Below are 21,654 nucleotides of genomic sequence, written 5' to 3'. Positions count from 1 at the left end.
AATTCTTCGCGTTAGAAATATCAACTTAGTGACGTGACTTATCGGTTCTGGCCCGCATTTCTTTGTTCTTGGTGAAGGAGCACTCAGTATTCTTTAAATTGTATAGCTGTCAGCAAAATTGATAACGAATTGGCGATAATCAAGAGCAACACCGTCGGATGTAGCACGCGATGCGTTCAAAATTGCGCAAGATCTCAAATCCTTGTTTTTAGTTATGCAGTTCATGTTACGTAAGTGAATTAAGGTATAATTAGGCAGCATGCAAGCCGTTTTCCAGGAAAATTGACCTAATCCAAACTACTCTGGAATTGCGCAGTGATAAGTTACGGTTGGCGGTTATGTGCGGTGGAGTGCCGTGCATTTAACGGTCCAGCAATATCTACAAAATCATGGTGAAATAATACGATGCGGCCCAATGCGAGTCTCTGTTGAGGAGGAGATTTCAATCGAGGATCAGCTTTCTCGAATATGCTGACTCCCATCCACCCTCGTGAGATGGTGCCACATGCATTATAAAACAAGGCGTGAATTACCATCTCTGGGTCATAATTGACCAACAGGTCACTCAATCTCACTCATCAATGCGTAAGATTCGTTCACACCCACGATCAATTAACCAGACAAATAAATCATCGCGGTTTGTCATAATGTTGTTGTTGTTTGCCTTCCGGTTGTAACTTAACACCAACCCCATCAAGTACGAATGTTATGAGAGTCCCAAGTCAAAGTAAGCTACGGCCGAGTGAGTTCGCCTGCGCAGGACGGATCAGCTGATTTTCCCAACCGGTCTAGTAATGAATGATTACGTCACCACGGTAACAAATTCAATTCTGCGAAGACTGCTTGGAATGGTGGCGGCTGTCGTCGCTGGTATTGTGTCTTGTGTGTTCCAAGAATTATGTGAATGGCTAGTCCGCTGACGGAATTCGCCGATTACGCCCAACCTGTTGATTAATCGTTTGGTATTTTGAGACTCTCAAGAGGGTAAGATTTGATTCTCGAAAGAATCTGAACCACGTCATAAGTGGGTACCCGTAGTCAAATCAAACAACGCAAGTAGCATTGCATGGATATCGAGACGAGAATTTTATACCACTTTGATAGCAGAGCGGGAAGACTATGCGAAATAAGAGAGGCTATTCCGACGAATATTCATGGTTTACAACGTGTCCCTAATTCTTTGTGACCAAAAGCCAGCACAGACACCTTCAAGATTGTTGAAAAACTATCAACTACCGAATGAATTGATGGAACTCCGGTGAGTCAAAATTCACTCATAACCGTCAATATTCATGCGGCAAATGTCAGTGAACTTGTCCCACTTCGGTCGAGTGACATATGGCTATAGTAGATATATATTTACACAGTGTACCTTGTAAACTATGGGACGTGTACGTGTGCTTGTGCTCTGTGCCGGCAACTTTAATACATGTTATATGATGTAGACATAGGTATGCTTTTCACGCATATAGAATATGTTCCCGAACAGACCGTTAGAGTGTCCGGTAGGAACATTAACCAGATTTACGAACTAATCTACCTTTCGTGAATACCACAGCGATTCTTGGTTACTATAGTTGTAGTTTATTGTTTTCGTACAGAAATTTCCATAAGACAATTTAACACATCTTCGGAAATAAAGTCATCAAATCCAAACACAAGAGATAAGTGCCAATCACAATGTTGTTCCTGTAATCCTGCATTGATGCCAAGTGTAGCACATCAAGATCCCGTGAAATCAACAGACTTTGTTCGGCGTTATTACTCAATTTCGTATTGAGGTTTCCTGTCTGTAGTTTAGTCAACAATTGTAATTCGACTTTGATGTTTCCTGAAGAAGATCCACTTTCGTGATCAAGTCATTACGATGCGGTGTTCATGTTCTCGAAATTGTTTCTGGATTGCATTCGAACTTCAACAGAAGTGTTTTCTTGACGGGAATCAATCTACAGGTTGATCGACAAGTGTAGGTTTCCCACAAGTAAAGCCGACAGATACCGCCGGCGTTTTGGGTCATAACAGAGACTTGTCATGTTTTGTTGATAAGACAAGAATACAGACACATCGCAACCACCACATTATTTAGGATGGGTATATCAAATTTCCGAAAGGTCACCATAAGGCAAGTACCTCATTTATCTGACTATCTTCTCATTGTTTAATTTGGCACGGGCGATTTGGAGCGTTCAATATAATTGGTGGAATTCCTATTCCAACCTACCAAAGTTTGTTCAAGGATAGTCGCAGAGGGCGTAAAATAAGTGACACCTCCGAATTCATAACAGTAGCTAGTGAAATACAAGGGCAGGGTGTTCTATACGAGCCTGTAGTTTTCACTCAAAACCCTTTTGTGCGATTCATATAGATTCGTATACATATATATGATTATCCCGTTCATATACATTAAGAGCATTATCACCGAGGTGATAGAAGCATACATTGAAAAGAGCAGTTACATTTCATGTGATAGTGTTTTTTCATAGTCTTGGAAACATTCTGCTTCTAATGATTCTACGACTACCACGTGAATTATGTGGGTAGTGTTCACTTCAAGAGACGGCTATCGCCTTGTAGTGATTCTAACATTTATTCCTGCATTTCACATTGATCACCACAGGACGAGGATGAAACATGCATTACTTACAATATCAGCGTGTCCCGCGGTATCCGGGGAATTCTGACCAATTGTTCATGCATGCATCTAACTGTAGACGCTGCAGTTAAGCACAAACACTTGGTCGGGCAGTGGTGTCGAATGCGCCTCCGTGCGCTGAGCCTTTGCCCGGAAACGGCGCACGTAATCACCGAGGTGCAAAACAGCATGAGCAATGTCCGACGAAACGGCCCCATGTTCGTTCCAGCAGGTATAATTCCGCCAAAGGTCAGTAAGTTCGACCTGACACTTTGAGTATGGTTCAAATTTTTCAGACTTTTTTCATACCCTTGAGCTATCGCTGATTACTCTGATAAAGGCATTGGCAAAATTAGCGAAATGACGCTCTCCAAACCGATCATTATTTCCAAGCTAAGCAACGATACATTGTATCCAGCACGTGCCCTCGCGTCTTATCTCAAGACTATCCGGTTAACGCATGCCAGCACGATTCCATTGTTAGTAACCTGACTATCGCAGCTAAGTAAAGCAAATATTTGTGTGAAACATGGTTCATGTACGTATCAATAAAAATGTCTAATCATTTCTAGCGCTTGTATGCCACCTTGTCGCCTGAAATCGGCCAGAGGCGTCGTAAACGATACCCTGTCAATAAATGACAAATACCTGATATCTAAAGTGAATAACTTATATATCTAATCACACTTAAAGTATGACTCACTGAAACCGAGACAGTAAGAAGAAAGTTTTACGGCCAAGTCTCGACGGGCTTTGTCTACCGCGAAAGCCGCTGACACACACTGCGGCGACTTCGTCGACTGATTTCCTGTCTTCTATTTTATAAGTAAGAATGAAATTATCATGCTGAATACAGGGAACGTAGATAACGACACGATACTGACTAGCATGTGTGGATGAGTTCTGAAAGACTCAGCGCTACCACCTACCGGATTCCGTAAAGAAAATTCTAGGCAAGAAAATACCTTGGTAAATTTGTGATTCTCTAAGCACAACCATTGCTGGTTCAGCAATTTCATCATTTAAAAAACGTCACAAGGTTGCAATACTCAACTTGTGTGAACTGGTGGCAAAAACAGTAAAATAATCCCATAAAAGAATTTTTCGTCGATTCTGACAATTTTCATCTGCTGTTCGAGAAATTATACAGAGGTAGTAATCGTAACAATCGTTAGATTATATTTTTTATTTAGACAAGAAACACACAATGTACAATGCGATGAGACACAATGCGATGTAATGAACAGATAGACGGATACCGATAGCGATACGATACCAGTAGCGGTCGCAGTTGGCATCCACCTCGACCTATAGTGTGCACCACAGGCCACATCATTTTGTCGCTTGCGTTTTATATTCTCTGCTTTACTTTTCATTCAGTGTATGCATGCCTCTTCTCTACTTCGCCTAGGCCAAGGTGGGTGTCTGATATCAAAGACTACTACAAGTCGTTTCGAAACCTTCCTATCTTTTCATTGTATCGCAGTTTTGTGATGTTTTGAAACGATGAAATTATTAATGAACTGATACTGATACTAATGTCAGTTCCTCTGCGGCCACTGCCCCGAGAACTTCAATGACTTCTTTACCACGGTATCAAAAGTGCATAAGTACGACACACGTGCGTCCACGTCGTCCAACTATTGGATCGTTGACAAAAAGATCATTGCTCCATCAAATATGTCGGACCTGAAGTGTGGAACAGTATCTCGCCGGCTATCCGACAGTCCTCGAGCATGTCCAGCTGTTCACATTCAAGTCGAAATACAAGCAATTTCTACTGAATGAATACTAGTCAGCCCTCTGCATTTACCGGACCACGACCTGACATATCGATCTCGCCTTGCATCACTTCCCACCTGATTTTAACGCTTGTCATTTTATATTATCATCTTTTACTTTCATTCAATGCCTCCTCTTTACATCGCCTAGGCCCAGGTGGGTATCTGATCTCAAATACCTTCTAGTCTTTTCGGCATCTTCGTATCTTTCATTGCATTGTAGTCTTGTGATGTTTTGAAGTGATGAAATTTTATGAATAAACTTGACCTTGAACTTGAATGTCACAGTTCTTTCTTCTTTATTCCGCGGCTCGTTGAAGTTATTTCCATTCCTTCTACCTGCGCTCTTTCATCGGGTCTTTTTCTGGGCTTTTTTGTCGCCGTAAAAACAGCGACGCGGGGAAAGAGGAGCCCAGAATAACGTCCGAAGCGGAATCGAACCAGGGCCGCACCGGCGGCCTGCGCTTATCGTCACCACTAACGAAGTACTCTAAGTAGTTTTCCTACATGCACCCCTTACTCAAGTGGTCATGTTTTTGACTATTTCCACTCCCACTTGGAATTTTTCAGGCAAATCTACTTACGTTTTGAACGTTAGATTTTGTAGTAGGAAGTAGGCTAGTTTTGATGTGTGTATCCGTCACGTTTACGAGTGAAATTGTCATAACGACCTGGTGCAATAGCTTCTGTATATACATTTTCGAAGTGTACACCAATTTACAGTGACATTAGTCATTTTGTGTTACACGTGAAGAAGCAAGCTGTAATTTCGAAAGCAGCCACCTTCGGTAGACTAGGCTTACTAGAATTATGCGAAGTCTCGACCCAATCTACTTTTCGAAGCTACTGTCTTGAATACTTTTAAAATCTTCACTTTCCACCTCCACTTAAAGTAGTTCGATATATCTTGGAAATAGTTTTATTTCTGGCTGTAATTGAGCAGATATCTTCGGCGTTACTTCTTATGGAGTATACCAATGACAACTACTTTGACAACCTCTGCATCTAAAGCACTGCTGTTTTGGGTTGGTCCTTCTGTCACGTAAAACCTAATATTATTACTGGCTATTGACTGCTATAGCTGCTGTCTACATTAGTAAGTATGGAAGGGAAGCCAGTCGACTTTCCGCGTTTTTGACAACCTCTGCATTTAAAGCACTGCTGTTTTTGGTTGGTCCTTCTATCACCTTAAACTTAATATTATCACTGGCTATTGACGGCTGTAGCTCCTGTCTACATTAGTAAGTATGGAAGGGAAGCCAGTTGACTTTCCGCGTTTTTGATAATGCCAAACTCAGCTACAGATGTTGTTAAACTAAATCGCTTACATAAGGCAGTCATGCATTTCGCCATGAAATCTGGAATTGTTTTACATCATGATGCGACTTTCAAACGAATTTGAATGTGTACTGTAGATCAGTGTTTCCCAAACTGTTTTTAGCTAGCGCCCCTGGCAAGGAACGGAGTATCAGCACCCCCACCGCGCCTAAATAGTGAAACGAACGTTATCCTGCATTTACTGCTGCTACTACTACTACTACTATTTAATGATGTGGATGAGACTGGTGTTTTGTCATCATTAGGGCGGTTTTTCACCTAAAAACGGAATATTTTGACCTAAAAAATCACAATTTTGACATTTTTAGACCTTACAAATCTTAATTTTGACCAAATTTGACCTAACGTATGCAAATTAGGTGTTTTCCCATATAATGTTGGAATTGTACTACTTACCGTCATTTCTGGTTGGAACTGTCTGTCCCTACGAAGTAGTTTGACCTGAAAAAAAAACTTTTTTGCCTCAAAAACGGACAAATTTTTACATGAAAAAAACTTTGTTTCAACGAAATCTGGCCCTATGAAGAATTCCAGTAGTTACATCACGCATAATGGTAGAAATAATTTAAAAAAAATTGTAGTACAACGAAAGATACTTTACTACATTTTCGGGTAGAAAGTGTCTGTCCTTACTAAGTAGCTTGCCAAGAATGGAGAAAGAATGTTCAACAGCAACAGTTGTAGGATGACAACACTGAAGTTGGGCGTACACTGCTGGTGACAAACCGTGTTGCTTCATTCTGGCAATTTTGTCTACATCACAATTTTTCATCATGCGTTTCTTGATATAAGAACCATGCAATGCCCACGCAGTCTTGCTTCAGTTGGGACATTTCGGTGCGTTGAACATAACACCATGTCAACCTATTTGTTTCATTTGAATGTTTATGATTTACAATGAGCAGACAACAGTGTTGGGATCAAGTCACTACCTTCGAGTCACGAGTCATTTCGAGTCATTGCACATTTTGACTCGAGTCAAGTCAAGTCAATCGATTTTCGAAAGTGACTCGAGTCAGGTCAAGTCACTCGATTTTTGGAGGTGACGCGTTTCGCTAACAATCCGAACATTTGGAAGATGCAGTGATTTTTATCGACATCGATTACTTGATGACTTGAAATTGACTCGTGAATTTTGCTCCGAGTCACGAGTCAATCCACATTTCTGATACGCCGAGTCAAGTCAAGTCAAGTCATTTCAGCAAAGTGACTCGAGTCAAGTCAAGTCATACGAAAAAGGTGACTCGAGTCTGACTCGAGTCAAGTCATGACTCGAGTCATCCCAACAATGGCAGACAATGGGCCGTCTACAACGCTAGGCCTATAAACAGGGTTGCCATACCGTCCTTATTTCTAAGATTTGTCCTTATTTTGAAGGGCCACGTCTTAGAAAACTCAACCGTCCTTATTTCTAAGAAATGTCCTTATTTTCGACTTGCGTCCTTATTTTGTCTTATTTTCAACCACTACAGAACTTCGATCGTTTTCCTCTGGTATCTGTGTTGTATAATATTCTAAAATTATGCTCTTTTGTCGAGATTTTATGACATCATAAATGAAGGAACTCTCGTGACGTACACACCACAAGATTTGACTTTTGAGTAGTGAGATAGCTAGGGCATGTGAGTGCGTGGTATAGCAGTTTCGTCTGTACCAAGCTACCGCAGTGGACATCATTTTAGCAGTACCAGGTTCCTAGTGTTTGGTCTACAGCAGAATATGCCCAAGCTGTGGGGTCGGCAGAATTTATTGCGAAGTGAAAAAAGGCGCAGTGCAGTCGACACATTGGTTAAAAAGTAGTAAAGCTATAAATCATTGATAAATCATTCTAAATTTATATTTCATTTGCGCATCTAGTCTTAGCTACTAATAAGGCTCAATCTGACTTGTTTAAATGAATAGGCGTAAAAACGTTTTTCGTTACGAATATGAGGAAGAATTCAAAGGTAGCCTATCTAACGAAGCTTGAAGGGCGAGTGTTTGGCACATTGCAATATCTACAATTGTGACATTAACCCAGAGGCCATAGAAAAGACCGCTATTTCAACTCACATTGATGCACAAAACACCAGAAGTGTGTCATGATGATTAATTTGAGCCAGTCGATGAATAATTTTTCCACAAGTCGATCAGCACCAACGACGACCACAGACTACATGGCAGCTGCTGCAGAGGGTACCTGGGCATTCCATACCGTCAAACACCAGCAATCGTTCCTCACCAACGATTGCACATCGCAATTGTTCAAAGCAATATTCCCCGACTCCAACATCGCAAATAAGTTTTCTTCGGCCAGGACCAAGACTACAAGCATTGTTACTGGAGTTTTTGCTCCATACGCTCAAAAATAATTTCGTCAAAACTTGGTGTACGGCGTTTATCGGCCTATGGGGAGAGGGGCAAGACCAACATTTTTGCGAGGGGGGGGGGGGGAGGGGATGACGAAGTTCTGTTTCGGCCCTGAGTAAAGGCAAACCTAGACCTGAGCTCTCGTGAGATCCATGAAGCACTTTCTAATAACAAGGAGTTGCTGAGGCAGATTGTTTCTGGCGAAAAGTATGGAATGTGATATGCCACGACTTTTATAAATACAAAGTATGTACAAAAACGATTTTTCATGCTAATCTAATTTTTCAACTGTCCTTATTTTTGGGTCCATGTCGATGGCAACCCTGCCTATGAAGTAGGTTACAAGCTGTAAAATGTCAAATGATAAGTTCACCGACTGTGCAAAATCTATGATACAAACGAAATGCAGGTTGCAAAAAAGTTTTTTTTTAACTTCACAAAGAATTTTGATGTTTTTTGACCTAACGCTACAATTTTGACCTTATTTTGACTTTTTCGACATGTCAAAAGAAAATCGCCGTAGTCATCATCCTAGGAATATTTGGTTTCAAGTGGGACAGGAACAATGTCAAATCCTACCTCCCACTATATCAAGTCGGTTGCTGATGAGTCGGAGGATTTGTCACGGCGCTGAAAGCACGCTCTACCAAATATCAATTGGAAAAGGCAATGAGCAATAATTCAGCCCGACTCCAGAATTCGGAGGGGGGTATTACTATTTATCTTTGATTTATTTCTGTATCCACAACGATTGATAAGATATATTGAACTTTAGTTTGAGCTCAAAATTGTTCTACATTGTAATTAGCTATTAGCGTCATGCTCAGAAAATATTGACTAACCCTGCAGTCAGTAATTCATACATATCCAGAATCGACCTACAATGTCATTTTGCGGTTTTTCCAAATGATTGATATATGCTTCACGACCCCATCACATATGCGAGTGGGACGTTTCGCTAAAGTTAGGAAATACATCACGGACTCAATACTAAATACAGACAGTGCCTCCACCTTGATCAAATTTATCTCATTACCTACCATGAACGAATAAATTTAAGTCATTATGTTATAAGAAAATGTCGTACAAGTAACGCTATCATCTCTCGCAACAGGAACGTCATGCTGAAGACCATGGTTGCAGTTATGTAAAAACTCAACTACTGTTGTAAAATCGCGTAATGCACTTCCCCTTAAAAAGCCATCGCACCTCGGTGTGCAACAAAAAGCTAGAGAATACTTCTTAATTCTCACCACATATAATTATAATCAACCACGTTTTCTAGCAATTCCGACAACTGCTGAATCTGTCTATCGGTGGACAGTATCAACATTGTCAAGTAACAATGGACTTTTCCGGTACGCAGCTGATTAAATATACCAACGCCTGAAGCGACCGTAAATTGGCTTGACTCAATTGATTTTGGATTCTTAAGATGCTCAGTGCACATTTTGATGCTTTATTTAACAATCCTATCAACAGTTCAGAGCAGTTACACTCTAAACCTATACCGCCCAAATTTGTTGTCGGAGACCCCAGGTTTATTGCCGTCACCCTCTTTAATGAAATATTTCATAGTCAGTGCCCCCTTAGCGCTCGCCAGCACCCCCAGGCGGCGGTGACACCTACCTTGGGAGCCACCGGTGTAGATGATGTATATTTCAACAGCATTAAAAGGAAATAGTTTGGATGTGGGTTTGACTCGGCGTCGGCACCCATGTGTGAAACGTAAATTGGATTTAACAATATTAACTCTTATTTTATCTGATGTCGCCGCAATCCAATACATGTCAATGAAACTATCCCTTTTACTATGCGACCTTGAAAGTTATATGTAATGATGCTTAGGTCATAGATAGGAAGTGCATGTTGCAATACGCAATAACACTATTACAGCATGTCAGGTTGGCTCTTCGCTGCAAACTCATTAGGTATCCGGTCATCCTATACAAATGTACCTGGTTAGAAGCGATTGCTCGCTCTGATTTCAAATGGATTTGGTTTGGTCTTTCCGCTATAAATATGTCTGTGACGCTTGGCGTCTTTTGCCTGATACGGTCCGTGCTTTCTGTTCACGAATCATCGGCAGATGTAGGATTTTAGTGTGCGTTTGACTAGCCTTGTCGTTCTCATTTAGAACATGATTGGCGTCAGCTTTTCCAGGGACTGCGCTATTCACAGCCTTCCCATAACAACTCGCAGCGCCTCCATTTGTTTGCATACTAATATTTGGGGCAGGCTTCGATGACACTCTCTTTTTCCGAGGCTTTCTTCTTTGATGCCGCCTAGAGGGACTTCGAACCTTGCTGCTTACGGAGGTTGGACTTGATAGCCCATTTGATGTGGATGAATCTGGAAAGGGGGAAATGCGATTTGAGATAGACTAATGGTGTGTAAGTTTGAGGCAATCTATTTCAGATTACTAGGGTTCATCGCTGAGAGTAGTCTTTTTAAGAACGTTATCGCAAAACGAGAGCGTGTAAACAGATCGTTCTAGACAAGTTTGAAATAATAGTCATACTAGTCATGGTCATACTAAAAATATGCAGAACATGTGGCGTGGAAGAGAGTATATATTTCAATTGGTTTAACCAGTAGAGTATTTTGGGGGTGATTTTCCAACTTGAATTTTTCCTCGCGCCTTGAGTCTAATTTTATTCGCAATGATGAGAGACGGGTGTATTCCTCGGAGCCGTTGGGACTTGGTTCTCCACCGAAAGGGTATGTGTATGTGTGCGAATTGTAGTTATAAAGACTAGTGAAGAAACTCCGAGTGGAAGGATGGAGGTCTGGGGCGTGTTTTTTGGGGGAAACTGACAGAGTGCTGCTACGTGCTACAAGTCTATGTATAGTTTCCTTGAACTCATCAAATATTTGCCACGCCTCCAATTGTTTTGGTTACTTGATTGCGCAACCGCCGGGACGTGCCAGCTTTCTCACCATTCAGCCAAATATGTTGCAATTTTATATCGCAACTGCAAAACGCAAGAAGGTGGACGCTTGTCCACTAACTGGGAAATGAGACATCAAAATTGATTGCTCTTTGGAAATTTGATTGTATTTTCTGCATCCTGGCGTAACATAAAGTCGCGCAGTACTTTGGACTTAGTGCAAATGTTGTACCAAACTGATTAAAAGTAGCCTACCACTATTTTAAGATCAGTTATACGTGAATGCTAAGAAAACTATTAAACAAATTCGGTAACTTTCTACCCTACAATTTAGTGACATTTGGCAGTGTAATATGACGGTTGGGAGACAGTAATGTCGTAATTTCTTTAAAAGAAACCGTACATCAGGTCAGTGGTTGTACAAAGCGTCTTGCTGAAAGTTTAAAAGTCACCAGTAAATGTCTTATTCAATTGAACTTTCAAATGTTTGCTTTTGTTGGGTTGGTCATTTGACAATTGACCACTTAACCATTTTGTGTTGGTTTTGACTTTTGTAAGCAAAAGCAAGCAAAAAAGTTTGACAACCACTAAGTAAACATAAGTGTGGACAGTAGTCATACTTCCCCCACTGACCATACACATATACTATATGTTGGCACAGTACGTGATCGCATGTCATACATTTCTCAACTACCTATTAACCATATTGTACACCTTCAATTAATGTCTAAAATGTGTTGCGAGGACGACATAAACTGGAATATTTGATTGACCGACTTATTGTTCCTGATAGTAGAAATATATTCGATAGAATAATTTTATGCGAGTCTTTAAAATACCTTCATGGGACATTGAGAGACTTTCGTCAGAATCCGAGCTCGAAGAAGGGGGTTCGGCCGCCCGTTTCCTTCGGCGTCTCTTTCTGTGAAACCGAATATTTTGCGAATTCTCTTCTATACGATTTGCCCTATCGCTGCGCACGGGTGAATGGCGAACTCCGTGATGCTGCGTGGACACTGTCAAACGATTTCATGCGTTGAATTCGCTTCGAGAACATCTATATGGGGCTATAAGAATGACATAAAAATTATTAAACCTGATGATTTTTTCGGAGCTGTGCTGTGAGTCACAATGGATTCTAGTAGGCGAAACTGGGCTTGATATGGAGGAGGCGGACCTATGGAGTAAATGATAGAGATTAAGGCTCAGGTAATGATGTGCGATGTAACCCCGCAGTTTTTATGTACAGTCGTCCACGTACCCTTGTGCGGAGATCTTGGAGAACGTGCGAAACCATCACGCTTGAAATATGGGTCAGGGCAGGCTGTATCATAACGACCATGCGTTGAAGTATCCAAACTCTTATAAAACTCCTGAATAAAATGGAATAGAGGAGATACATTATGTAGTCATATTGCTCTTTTTCTACTTTATAATTGTAGAAAAAGTTATTCGATAGCTGTACAATGTGGTTCTAACGTGAGCGAGTTTGAGAAACAGCGGGGCGAAAACGTACGAAGGAGGCGAAAATGTTAGAACGTCCATAGTCAAGATACTTCGGGGACTGCCGCGAAAGTTGACTAAAAAAGGGTCAACTCGCCACAAACTATCCAGGGACTTATTTTAGTCAATTTACCAACAATCAGAGTTAGCTGTGTAAATTTCCCGTTTATATGTCCTCTTTCTCGGATCCAAAAATATGGGGGCGATAAATATATATATATATATCGATCTTGATATGGGGGCGATGAGTCGAAAAAGGTTGGGAACCACTGCTTTACATCATTCCTACGGACAGGATGAGTACTGATAATATGTTGGCCACAGAATATGCTTTTAAATGACCCGCTCATACGTAAAACCAAACCTCTCTGCGTCATTCACGAGATGCGTCTTGGAATTTTTGAAGTACAATCACGAGTGGTTGACAACTGAAAGTCGTGAATGAGACATCATACACCGGTTTTTAACCCTTGGATGCTTATAGACGGATGTAATGTAATGCTTATCATGACTTCAATTGAGTATAAGGTTCGGCAGCTTTGTTTTTTCCACTTCTATACTTTTTCAAGAGAATAGATTACGATGATTACAAACCTCTGGCCTGTTCGATGGTTTTAGTATGCGTTCCTTGCCAGTGTCAACGTCAACTGTAACAACTCCACCCAACGTTTTGAGGTCAGTTCTAGACAGCAAAAATAATAAAATATTATTAATCTCATGGACTACGTGGCAGACGAACACAGGCGCATGTCACGGTTGAATATGCGTTTATGCCCGACCGTTGACAAACGCATATGCATGGATATCCATGAATATGCGACGCTATGGCGTTATTCTGTTTGTGACATCGTCCACACTAAGGATCAGACTCAGACCTTCATTTCCGGATTGTTTCCAGCCATTGGACTGTGGTAAAAATGTCATCCGAACGCGTCCAAAATATCAATCAGCAACCCCTATCAATGATATAATCAATCATGCACTAGTTGGAAGCTTCGTTTGTCTGAAAACTTTTATCTCTGACGATTTAAGCTCTCCGAATTTCTTGTTAAAATGCCTTGGCACATTTTAACATTGCAGAAAGTATATAGAGCAGCTACGTCCAAGCAGTGGCCTCTCCCGAGTCGAGAACATAGTTGCCGGGCGTCAATTTATAGCGTTGGTATATTTGTGGGTAACTGGCTAATTTTCTCGTTTCATAAAGATATCGTGCAGGAACCTTTCCGTTTTGTTGCCGGATTCTATACAATTTCGCATCTGTTCAGCATTTGTCGCGAATTTTTTGTGTGGAGCAGGTAACCTTCGTTAGTCATTCACAGTTCGATATCGCTATAATATGAATTTACGGATGCACGACCGCTGTCACCGTTTACACAGCATGCTCAATGACTGTGTCTATACTTTATCCGTGTATAGGTAATTAGGTATACTGTCGACTGCGTAGCTATCCTGGATATATAAATGAATTATTTGTCGCCGATTTGAAAGTAGGTGCATCCCAGAACATCGTTTTAAAGGTCCTATGACTTTATAGACCAGAAAACCATGTAAGGGTTTGTCATTGTTTATGTATCGAGTAACATTTTCACCTGAAAAGTTTCATTCCAGTCGACCGGGACAATGTTCATTGGTGCAAGAGACGGATGAAGACGTTAAATAAATGAGTCGAGAGGTGAAAGAATCCCGAAACCAACATGCTCAATAGCTACTTCTCTCAGCGACGGACCTACCTTTCATTAGCAATCTCCAAGCTACTCCTAATTTCACTTTCATCAGTTCGCGCATGTTTCTCCTGATCGATCTTCAGCTGTTGCTGCTGTTGGCGCCGCTTCCTTCGGGCCAGCTCAATGATTGTGATAAAAATCAAGAGGGCGACTACCCCAACGCAAACCCCAGCTATCAACGGTCCAAATAGAAACTCCACTGCGGAAGGAGTTTTGTCCTCGACTGTCTCGTGGCCACTGGCGTTTCCCAACAGCCAATCCCTTATGACACCTAGAAATGAAACTTGTTTTATGTCATTATCACTTTAACCAGCAGGGTTCTCAAACACGCGACTAGCGAGAGCATTTCGTGCAGCCCGCGTCGGCATTTAGGATTTTGAAGTATTCGACCATATTTAACTGCAACATGTAATTTTAATATTTGACAACTTAAAATTCACTCCAAAACTGCTCCATAAACCATGAACTATGCTCATCAAACTTCAATACAACAATACTTTCAAGAGCTACCATGTGGTGGAAGATATGTTATAGCGTCACATTACCTGTTCATGATGATAAAACATGACCCGTTGATAATTCGTGGCTGAAAATTGTGGTTTCGACATATGTTATGAGTGATATTTCGAAGAATCACTCGAACTCGGACTCAGAGAAGAGCTACAGTGACTTGGAACGACATGGGTTAGTAAAGTCATGGACGCAAAAAAAACGATCAAACTGTCATGAGGAATAGTAATATATCAAAAGGTCGTAGCACACCACTGAAGTTATGTATCAGGTCAGTACATCGCAGAGCTTAGTCCACATGAAGCGCTTATACTTGCCTTCACATTTCGTAGCGTTACAGTAATCCGTCACATTGTCACCAGCAACGTAGCACCAAATTCCGTTCTCGTCGTCATCGGGATTACGACAGTAGTTGTGTATTCCTACGCCGTTTTCGTGCATTTTGAACTGTTGGTTTCGAGCTGTAGTCCAAGCTTCGCAAGTCAATCCTGACTTCGTGACACTAAGTTGTCCGCGGTAATTACGCCCGGTGTCAAAGTAACAGTAGTGATCGTCTGTCAGTATGATTGAAACGGTGTATGATTTGGCAGCATAGTGCGTGTATGATTGAAAATGGCAATCTCAATGACAATTCGGCTATCGAAACTCGTATGATATGATTAAGTTCGTATACTTCACAATCTCGAGTTCACTACACAGCAGTTGTTCCCAAACGCTGAAAACTTTCAGGTTGTATGACTAAAATTTCACTAAATAGGTTTCCAATGAAACGTACGAGATGGAACTCAAAACATGCGTAATATAAGTGTTGGAGGTTTATCCAGGCTCCTCCTCGTCATCTCATCCGCATAAGCAGTGTCTTAAAAAGCCTGTAAGTTGGCCGTGCTACAAGCCGGCAGCAAGGGAGTCATGATGAAGAATATCGGCCTGGTGTAAATGACCATTGTAGTCGAAAAACACCATGAATGAATACCACAAACAACAACCAATATGTCTAATCCAAACGCACGTGAGTCATTATTGACGATCAGAGGTTGGATTGGGGGTTAGGGAACTTGGCGATTAAGGGTTGAGCTCACTTTGCAAAATCACAAGCACCCCATTATACGGTTCTAGCGGCGTCCGTTTCGGAACAGGGATTTTCGGTCCTTGTGGCCACAAAGATGAAATCTTTAAACCGCCCTCAGTCACGACGTGATATGTTCCCTCACCCTCATCCAACAAGGATTCGAAGAACGATTGGGCTACACCCATTCAGCAGTGCCGGGAACAGGGCGCACATCAAAATGACGGTTGCATCAAAATAGGGTTGCATTTAAAAAAATTAATTTAAAACAAACCTGTTTAAAACAAGGCCCTTGTTTAAAACATATTTTTTTTAACCCATGACATCACTAATATTGTCACGTTATAGTGGATTGACATTAACACTGGAAAATACAGGGTAAATATAGCTCCTTTGACGAAATAACTGTACTATAACTGTTGAACCGACTATTTTGAGGGTTCCAACCACCCCATATCGATATACATCGGCTATATCGGGTGGTATTGTCCTTAGGCTCATAAAACATGTTTTTGGAAAGCATTTACACAATTATGGCATAATTTTACAACTAGAAAAACACAAATTTTTTTAAAGGCATTTGTTTAAAACACTGTTTAAAACATGTTTTAAACAAAGTGCTTTAAACAACCATTTGTTTTAAATGCAACGCCAAGCGAGCAGTATCCTTTTCTGTTCTGTTCTGTAGTTTTGGTTACGACATTTGTACTCTTTTGCGTCACGAGAAAGTCAACAAGGTAATTATTAGCATGGGAGCTTCGGTGATATGTTTATCATTATGACATCCGACTTTTGTGTCGCCACTGTCCCACCGCGCACGATTTTGCATTGTAGCAAAAATTGGTAAATAACCCCGCAATACAGACATGACGATGCTTTTAAAATTGTCCAGTAAAGTGCACGCCAGAGAACTATGATCAGATCGAAAACCCGACTTGACTCCGCCCTATCTTAGCCCCTGATGAATGCGATGAAGTACAACCACATAATCGAAAATCCATGTTACAAGCTCACGTTGCTGCTAAGAGGATTTCATTTGGTATTCCGGAAGTCAAAATTACTTTACGCGTTATCGTCTAGCTTGAAGGCGATAGTCGTGACGAACTTAATTAATCCATTGATGATTGAAATGTGTATTGATGATCTTACGCCAAGTGCTGCAATGTTTTCCGATCCATCCCAGTGTGCATTTACATGTTTTGGTGTCATTGTTCCAAGTTCCTCGATTGTTGCATTCGTTCGGCTCGTCGCGGATTACTCTGTTACTGTTACTCCATGTCAAATCTTTATTCGTAGAGAAGATCCAACCGCTGACACCAACGCAAGACCTATAAAATCATATATCAATCTATAAAGATTTATAATACCATTACGTGATGCGTATTCAATAAATATACATGTGATATAGACATAGAGTATAGACAAATTTAAGTGCGGCAGTTTATGTTATTCAATTGATTGTAAACTGCTTGTAGAGTTGATACGCAATGAACTGACGCGGGATGTAATCAACACCTCTTGAGTAATGTTATAACCCGGTATATTGCGCCGGGGTGTATCGCGGAAGATATCATTTGATAATAGCATCCTATCAACATCCTATCAAAGTCTTCAGCATGGGCAGTTGGGCACTCAAGTAGAATTGAAGGTAACGTCAGGAATATATACTCAATTTTCAGTAGAAGTAGAGATTACCAAGACACTCAAAAACTAGTTTGAGAGAATGAAGAATATGAAAGTCAGAAAGGTACTCAACTAGTCTCGAAAAGTATATTTTGTTGAGTGGTTGCCTACTGTTAGAAGTTATTCGGAGGTTGATATTTTCAAAATTGTAAGATCCATATTCGTGACTGATGCACTACAAATAGGTGCAATTTATATATATATAAAATATTCAGTTACCATGATACAGGGGATATGTCATCCAGTTTTATGACAATTTCATTCATTCATAAAAGTGGTGCAAACATCTCCCAAAGTATTTTCTATTTTAAGAAAAGTGAGCAGTTTCGCCTCTGAAACTGTCAAGTATAAGTGGAAGTAGTCCAAAAACATAGTCACTTTAGCAAGAAGTAAAAGTAGGAAAACCTCTTCGAGTGTTCAGAAAAAGTAAAAGTGATTCGTTACTGACCCCATCTGCTTATCAATACATACAGTCCGTATATGTACATTGTACATATACTGGATGCGCAGGCCGCATACGGGAGATCTTAACTCCAAATTAGACTGTAACATTATGACGTCATTGTATTTGCGGTAGTCAACATGACCTCATTCTTAGCTGCATTTTGGACGTCCGCCGCCTACGATATAGCGTGTGTGTACCAAACTACCAACGAGGGTTGTCCAGGTGCCTACGATACCTATTACGATATCTACGTATGCCCCGGGACAACCATCTTTGGTACATGCAATCTATGTCGCAGTGGTTGTGCAGCAGAGTTGGATTAATTACAATATTTTAATTCAATTACAATTACAATTACTTCCTTGCATGTTTCAATTACATTACAATTACAATCACTCAATGCTAAAAATATCAAATTACAATTACAATTATAATTACTGTTAAATATATAAATAATTACAATTACAATTATAATTGTAATTACAATTACTTTTAAACAGGTAATTGATTCAGTAAATGGGTGTTCTTTGACAACCGTAGCGACGTAATTAGCAACAATCTCAAGCTATTCATGTTTCATTCCTGATATGTAGAATACCCTTTAATTAAAAAAACTCGAACGTATTCGAACTATTCCTAATCATGAGTACTGAAAACTACAAGCACAGAAAAATGTTTCAAGCGACTGTTCAGAACCAAAGGTTTGAGCGACTAACAGCGAATAGGCTACAGGACAGTCAATGTAATGTAATCAAATGATTAGGCTACTCAGATCTGAGTCAGGATAATGAAATGTAATTGGTAAGCGTCAGCGATAAGGATGATACCGATAAGGTGCGTAAAATTAAAATAAATTCAAAAGGAGAGAACCTCCTGATGACTTACAATATTTTGGTTCGCATTTACATTTTCACTTGCTCGGAAACTGTTAGATTGCATTTGATGAACATTAGGGTGCGAAAAGTTTCTGGCCCCAGTAAATTTGGCCAAGATTGGAGGTAAGATTGGGATAACATCTCTACAAATGCGTGATCAAGTTTGATGAAGCCTTGGTTGGAAACTTGAATTTCTTTTTGCAATTGTTGCAGCAAGCCTCGGTACTGGTCAGACATTTAAAAATAAAACTCTGACCGTGGTGTAGGAAATGGTTCAGCACAGGTTTCAGAAGAGTTTATTTGTTGTTCATCAATTTTTGAAATATTGTGATTTAGTTTAGCCCACTGGTTCTCTAACTTTTTTAGACATGGTCCCTTTATGCCAGTGAATATTTCGTGTCCCCCTTATCGTCACAGCACACAATGAAACCAGAACGTTAGCAATCCTTACCTATAGTATGATAGTATGGAAGGTTATGACTGTTGATGAGAGGCTTCTCCAATACGAAATTCAGACTATACACCGAGCAATAGCCATTAAACGGAGGTTAATCGGACCAAGCGCGGAAAAGATTTCAGTTCACTGGAGCGTCGCGCCCGTTCAGATGCTGGTTTAGACTATATTATAATTCACAAAGTTTTCTGTTGCTACTGAAGTATGGGAAACAGTTTAGCGTGACTGAATTATCTAGTTATAACGCAGCACGCATAGAACACCGATGTAAATAGGCTAATTATTACATGTGGGGACTGTTTACTAAGGCGTTAAGGCCCCTCGTCGTCATCCTGGTTCGTACAGGATTTTCACTGGTGCGACGAATAAATGATTGATAAAATGGTTATGATTATTTTATGTTGTGATTGTCAGGTTTCCATGAAAATGTAATTGAGATTGTAATTGAGCAAAATTTTGATCAAATTACAATTACAATTACAATTACATGAAAAAATGTAATTAATAACAATCAGCTCAATTACAATTGATCCAACTCTGCTGTGCAGATAGCTGCGCGTTCGAAACTTGTGCGTCAATCATACACGATCTATAATTGCATAAGTTCATGTGGGATTGTAGGTTAAGGCTACAACCGTCTTTGATTACAGGGCGTACGTGACTAGAAGTCAGTATGAAGCTGTAAAGCCGTATTTATCTGGTAGGAGTTAGGAAATTAATCTCGCTTGTAGCGTACAGCGTCCGTCGGTAGCTGGACAGTGCGGACAGTGAGCGATTTTCATTCCAACTATCTATCTGTTTGATATGAAGTTTTCGGAGCGCTACTGCACCACTAACTTCCATTAAGCCGAATGGATTCATTTCTTATCAAATTGCATCTCAATTGCAGACTGTATTGATCTTCCATTGAATGAACGTGAAGACGGCTATTATCATGTCCAGGTTGTTATGATTACGTCATGACAAATCTCTCAAGCGTAAAGAAATTGGTTCGTTGTGTCTTGCGACGTTGTGAGGTAAACTATCTGCACGCGAGTTGAGGACATTTCACATCGCAACCGGTACATACATATATATATGCTATAACAATAACTCATATATGCTCGAGGATCTTACACAGTAACGATGCAAATAATTACTCTTCGTACTGCAGTCCATTGTATCATCGAGGCCCAGGCCTTAATGTCCATTCTGAGTTGAGCCGCATGCAGAAGAATGACGTTACGAACGGTACGGACCCAATCAGATTATCATGTTCTGTATCCAGCTTACTCTACTAGCACATCAACTACTTACACCTGTAGAACAATGTATTTAAACCGTACGGTTGCGCTCTCGCAGATATCTAGAGCTGTAGCTAAGCCCGAACCATCTCACATGTCTTGTCATTAGTCATCCTTTCAATGCTTGTTTATTACTTATCATGTTCCAAAAATTCGACTCGATACTGCGACAACACAAATCGTGAGTTCGAAGTGTATCTACCTTTGTACTAACTGAAATTCTACGCAATATTGCTGTCGCTAACGCGTCTAGACGTGTTATGCTCCTTGGACGATATTTGATGTAATATTGTAGTGAGCGGCTTTGTAGGCTGGTGTGAAGTCACAAGCCTACATTTTGTTCCCTGAGGCGTCATACGCCTCTAGTAAACCACTTGACTCGGATCTAGAAATTAGAAATGAAACGTTTAAATTGATCTCATTCGCGCAGACAAAGAAAACTGCATCAATAACAAGACATTTTGATTCAATACCACGGCTAGAATATGATACTTCTAACCCTTCGATCGCCACTTCATCGTTAGCGACTGCGAAACTTGCAGGCAGCGCCTTCTAAAGTTCTAAATATAACTTAATTGATAAAATTTACTTGTAAAATTTTCATAATTATTCGACATGTCATGCTGTCAAAATGAGCAATAAATCATAAAGTTCGTTGTACCATATTCTGTGTGTCGCAATTCGTACCAACCGCATATCCAATCCCGGCATTTGAATTCGTCTATTGCAGTATACTTCCCACACTTATGTGCTCTCTTTTACTCATATAAGAACAGCGCGGAATAAGAAACACTCCACGCACGCACAGTCGCACACGTGTTGCTAGTTGCTACCGATGCCACACGAACTATTGCGGTGCTAGAATTGGAAAGATACCTTCGATGGATAATTCAGGATGTGGATTCTTCAGCATTCACTGCCCGCGACGGTGCGTAGTACACAGCGATATGAACGTGACTGATGACTGATTGAAATACGCTGATCGCTAGTCACGTGCCGCACGCGTCAATTTTTATGTTATCGTATTTAAAATTAGATCTCAAAAATATTGCTTTTCCGATGCCGTATCCTATCATGAAATTTGGGAAGGGAAATGCATGGCGCGATTTCCTAATGTTCT

The 21,654-nt window shown here is 40.5% G+C and overlaps 2 protein-coding genes across 3 annotated transcripts in view; both read right to left on the bottom strand.

The window, feature by feature from the left end:
- LOC145448042 (peroxidasin-like) overlaps positions 1 to 3,083 on the bottom strand; it is a 49,677-nt gene extending 46,594 nt beyond the window's left edge. Inside the window, exon 1 of one of the 2 annotated variants that reach the window (XM_080326353.1) lies at positions 2,645 to 3,083. In XM_080326353.1, coding sequence (XP_080182479.1) covers positions 2,645 to 2,850 — 206 coding nt within the window. In that variant the 5' untranslated portion in view covers positions 2,851 to 3,083. The remainder of the gene's footprint in view (positions 1 to 2,644) is intronic. The other variant, XM_080326355.1, reaches the window with a different exon arrangement.
- Positions 3,084 to 9,520: 6,437 nt separating this feature from the next.
- On the bottom strand, positions 9,521 to 20,804 carry LOC145448323 (uncharacterized). Its single transcript, XM_080326703.1, has 9 exons — positions 20,368 to 20,804; positions 16,944 to 17,122; positions 15,046 to 15,282; positions 14,225 to 14,489; positions 13,089 to 13,176; positions 12,253 to 12,364; positions 12,088 to 12,168; positions 11,831 to 12,007; positions 9,521 to 10,452 (listed from the first exon to the last, which is right to left on the bottom strand). The coding sequence occupies exons 1-9, from the start codon at positions 20,439 to 20,441 to the stop codon at positions 10,115 to 10,117; spliced, it is 1,551 nt and encodes a 516-aa protein (XP_080182829.1). The 5' UTR covers positions 20,442 to 20,804; the 3' UTR covers positions 9,521 to 10,114.
- Between the last annotated feature and the right edge of the window lie 850 nt (positions 20,805 to 21,654).

Source organism: Botryllus schlosseri, chromosome 10 (genome assembly GCF_051294905.1).
Source record: "Botryllus schlosseri isolate E-star chromosome 10, Bs_hap1, whole genome shotgun sequence".
NCBI classification, from domain to species: Eukaryota; Metazoa; Chordata; class Ascidiacea; order Stolidobranchia; family Styelidae; genus Botryllus; species Botryllus schlosseri.
This window is presented reverse-complemented; position numbering and strand designations above follow the sequence as displayed.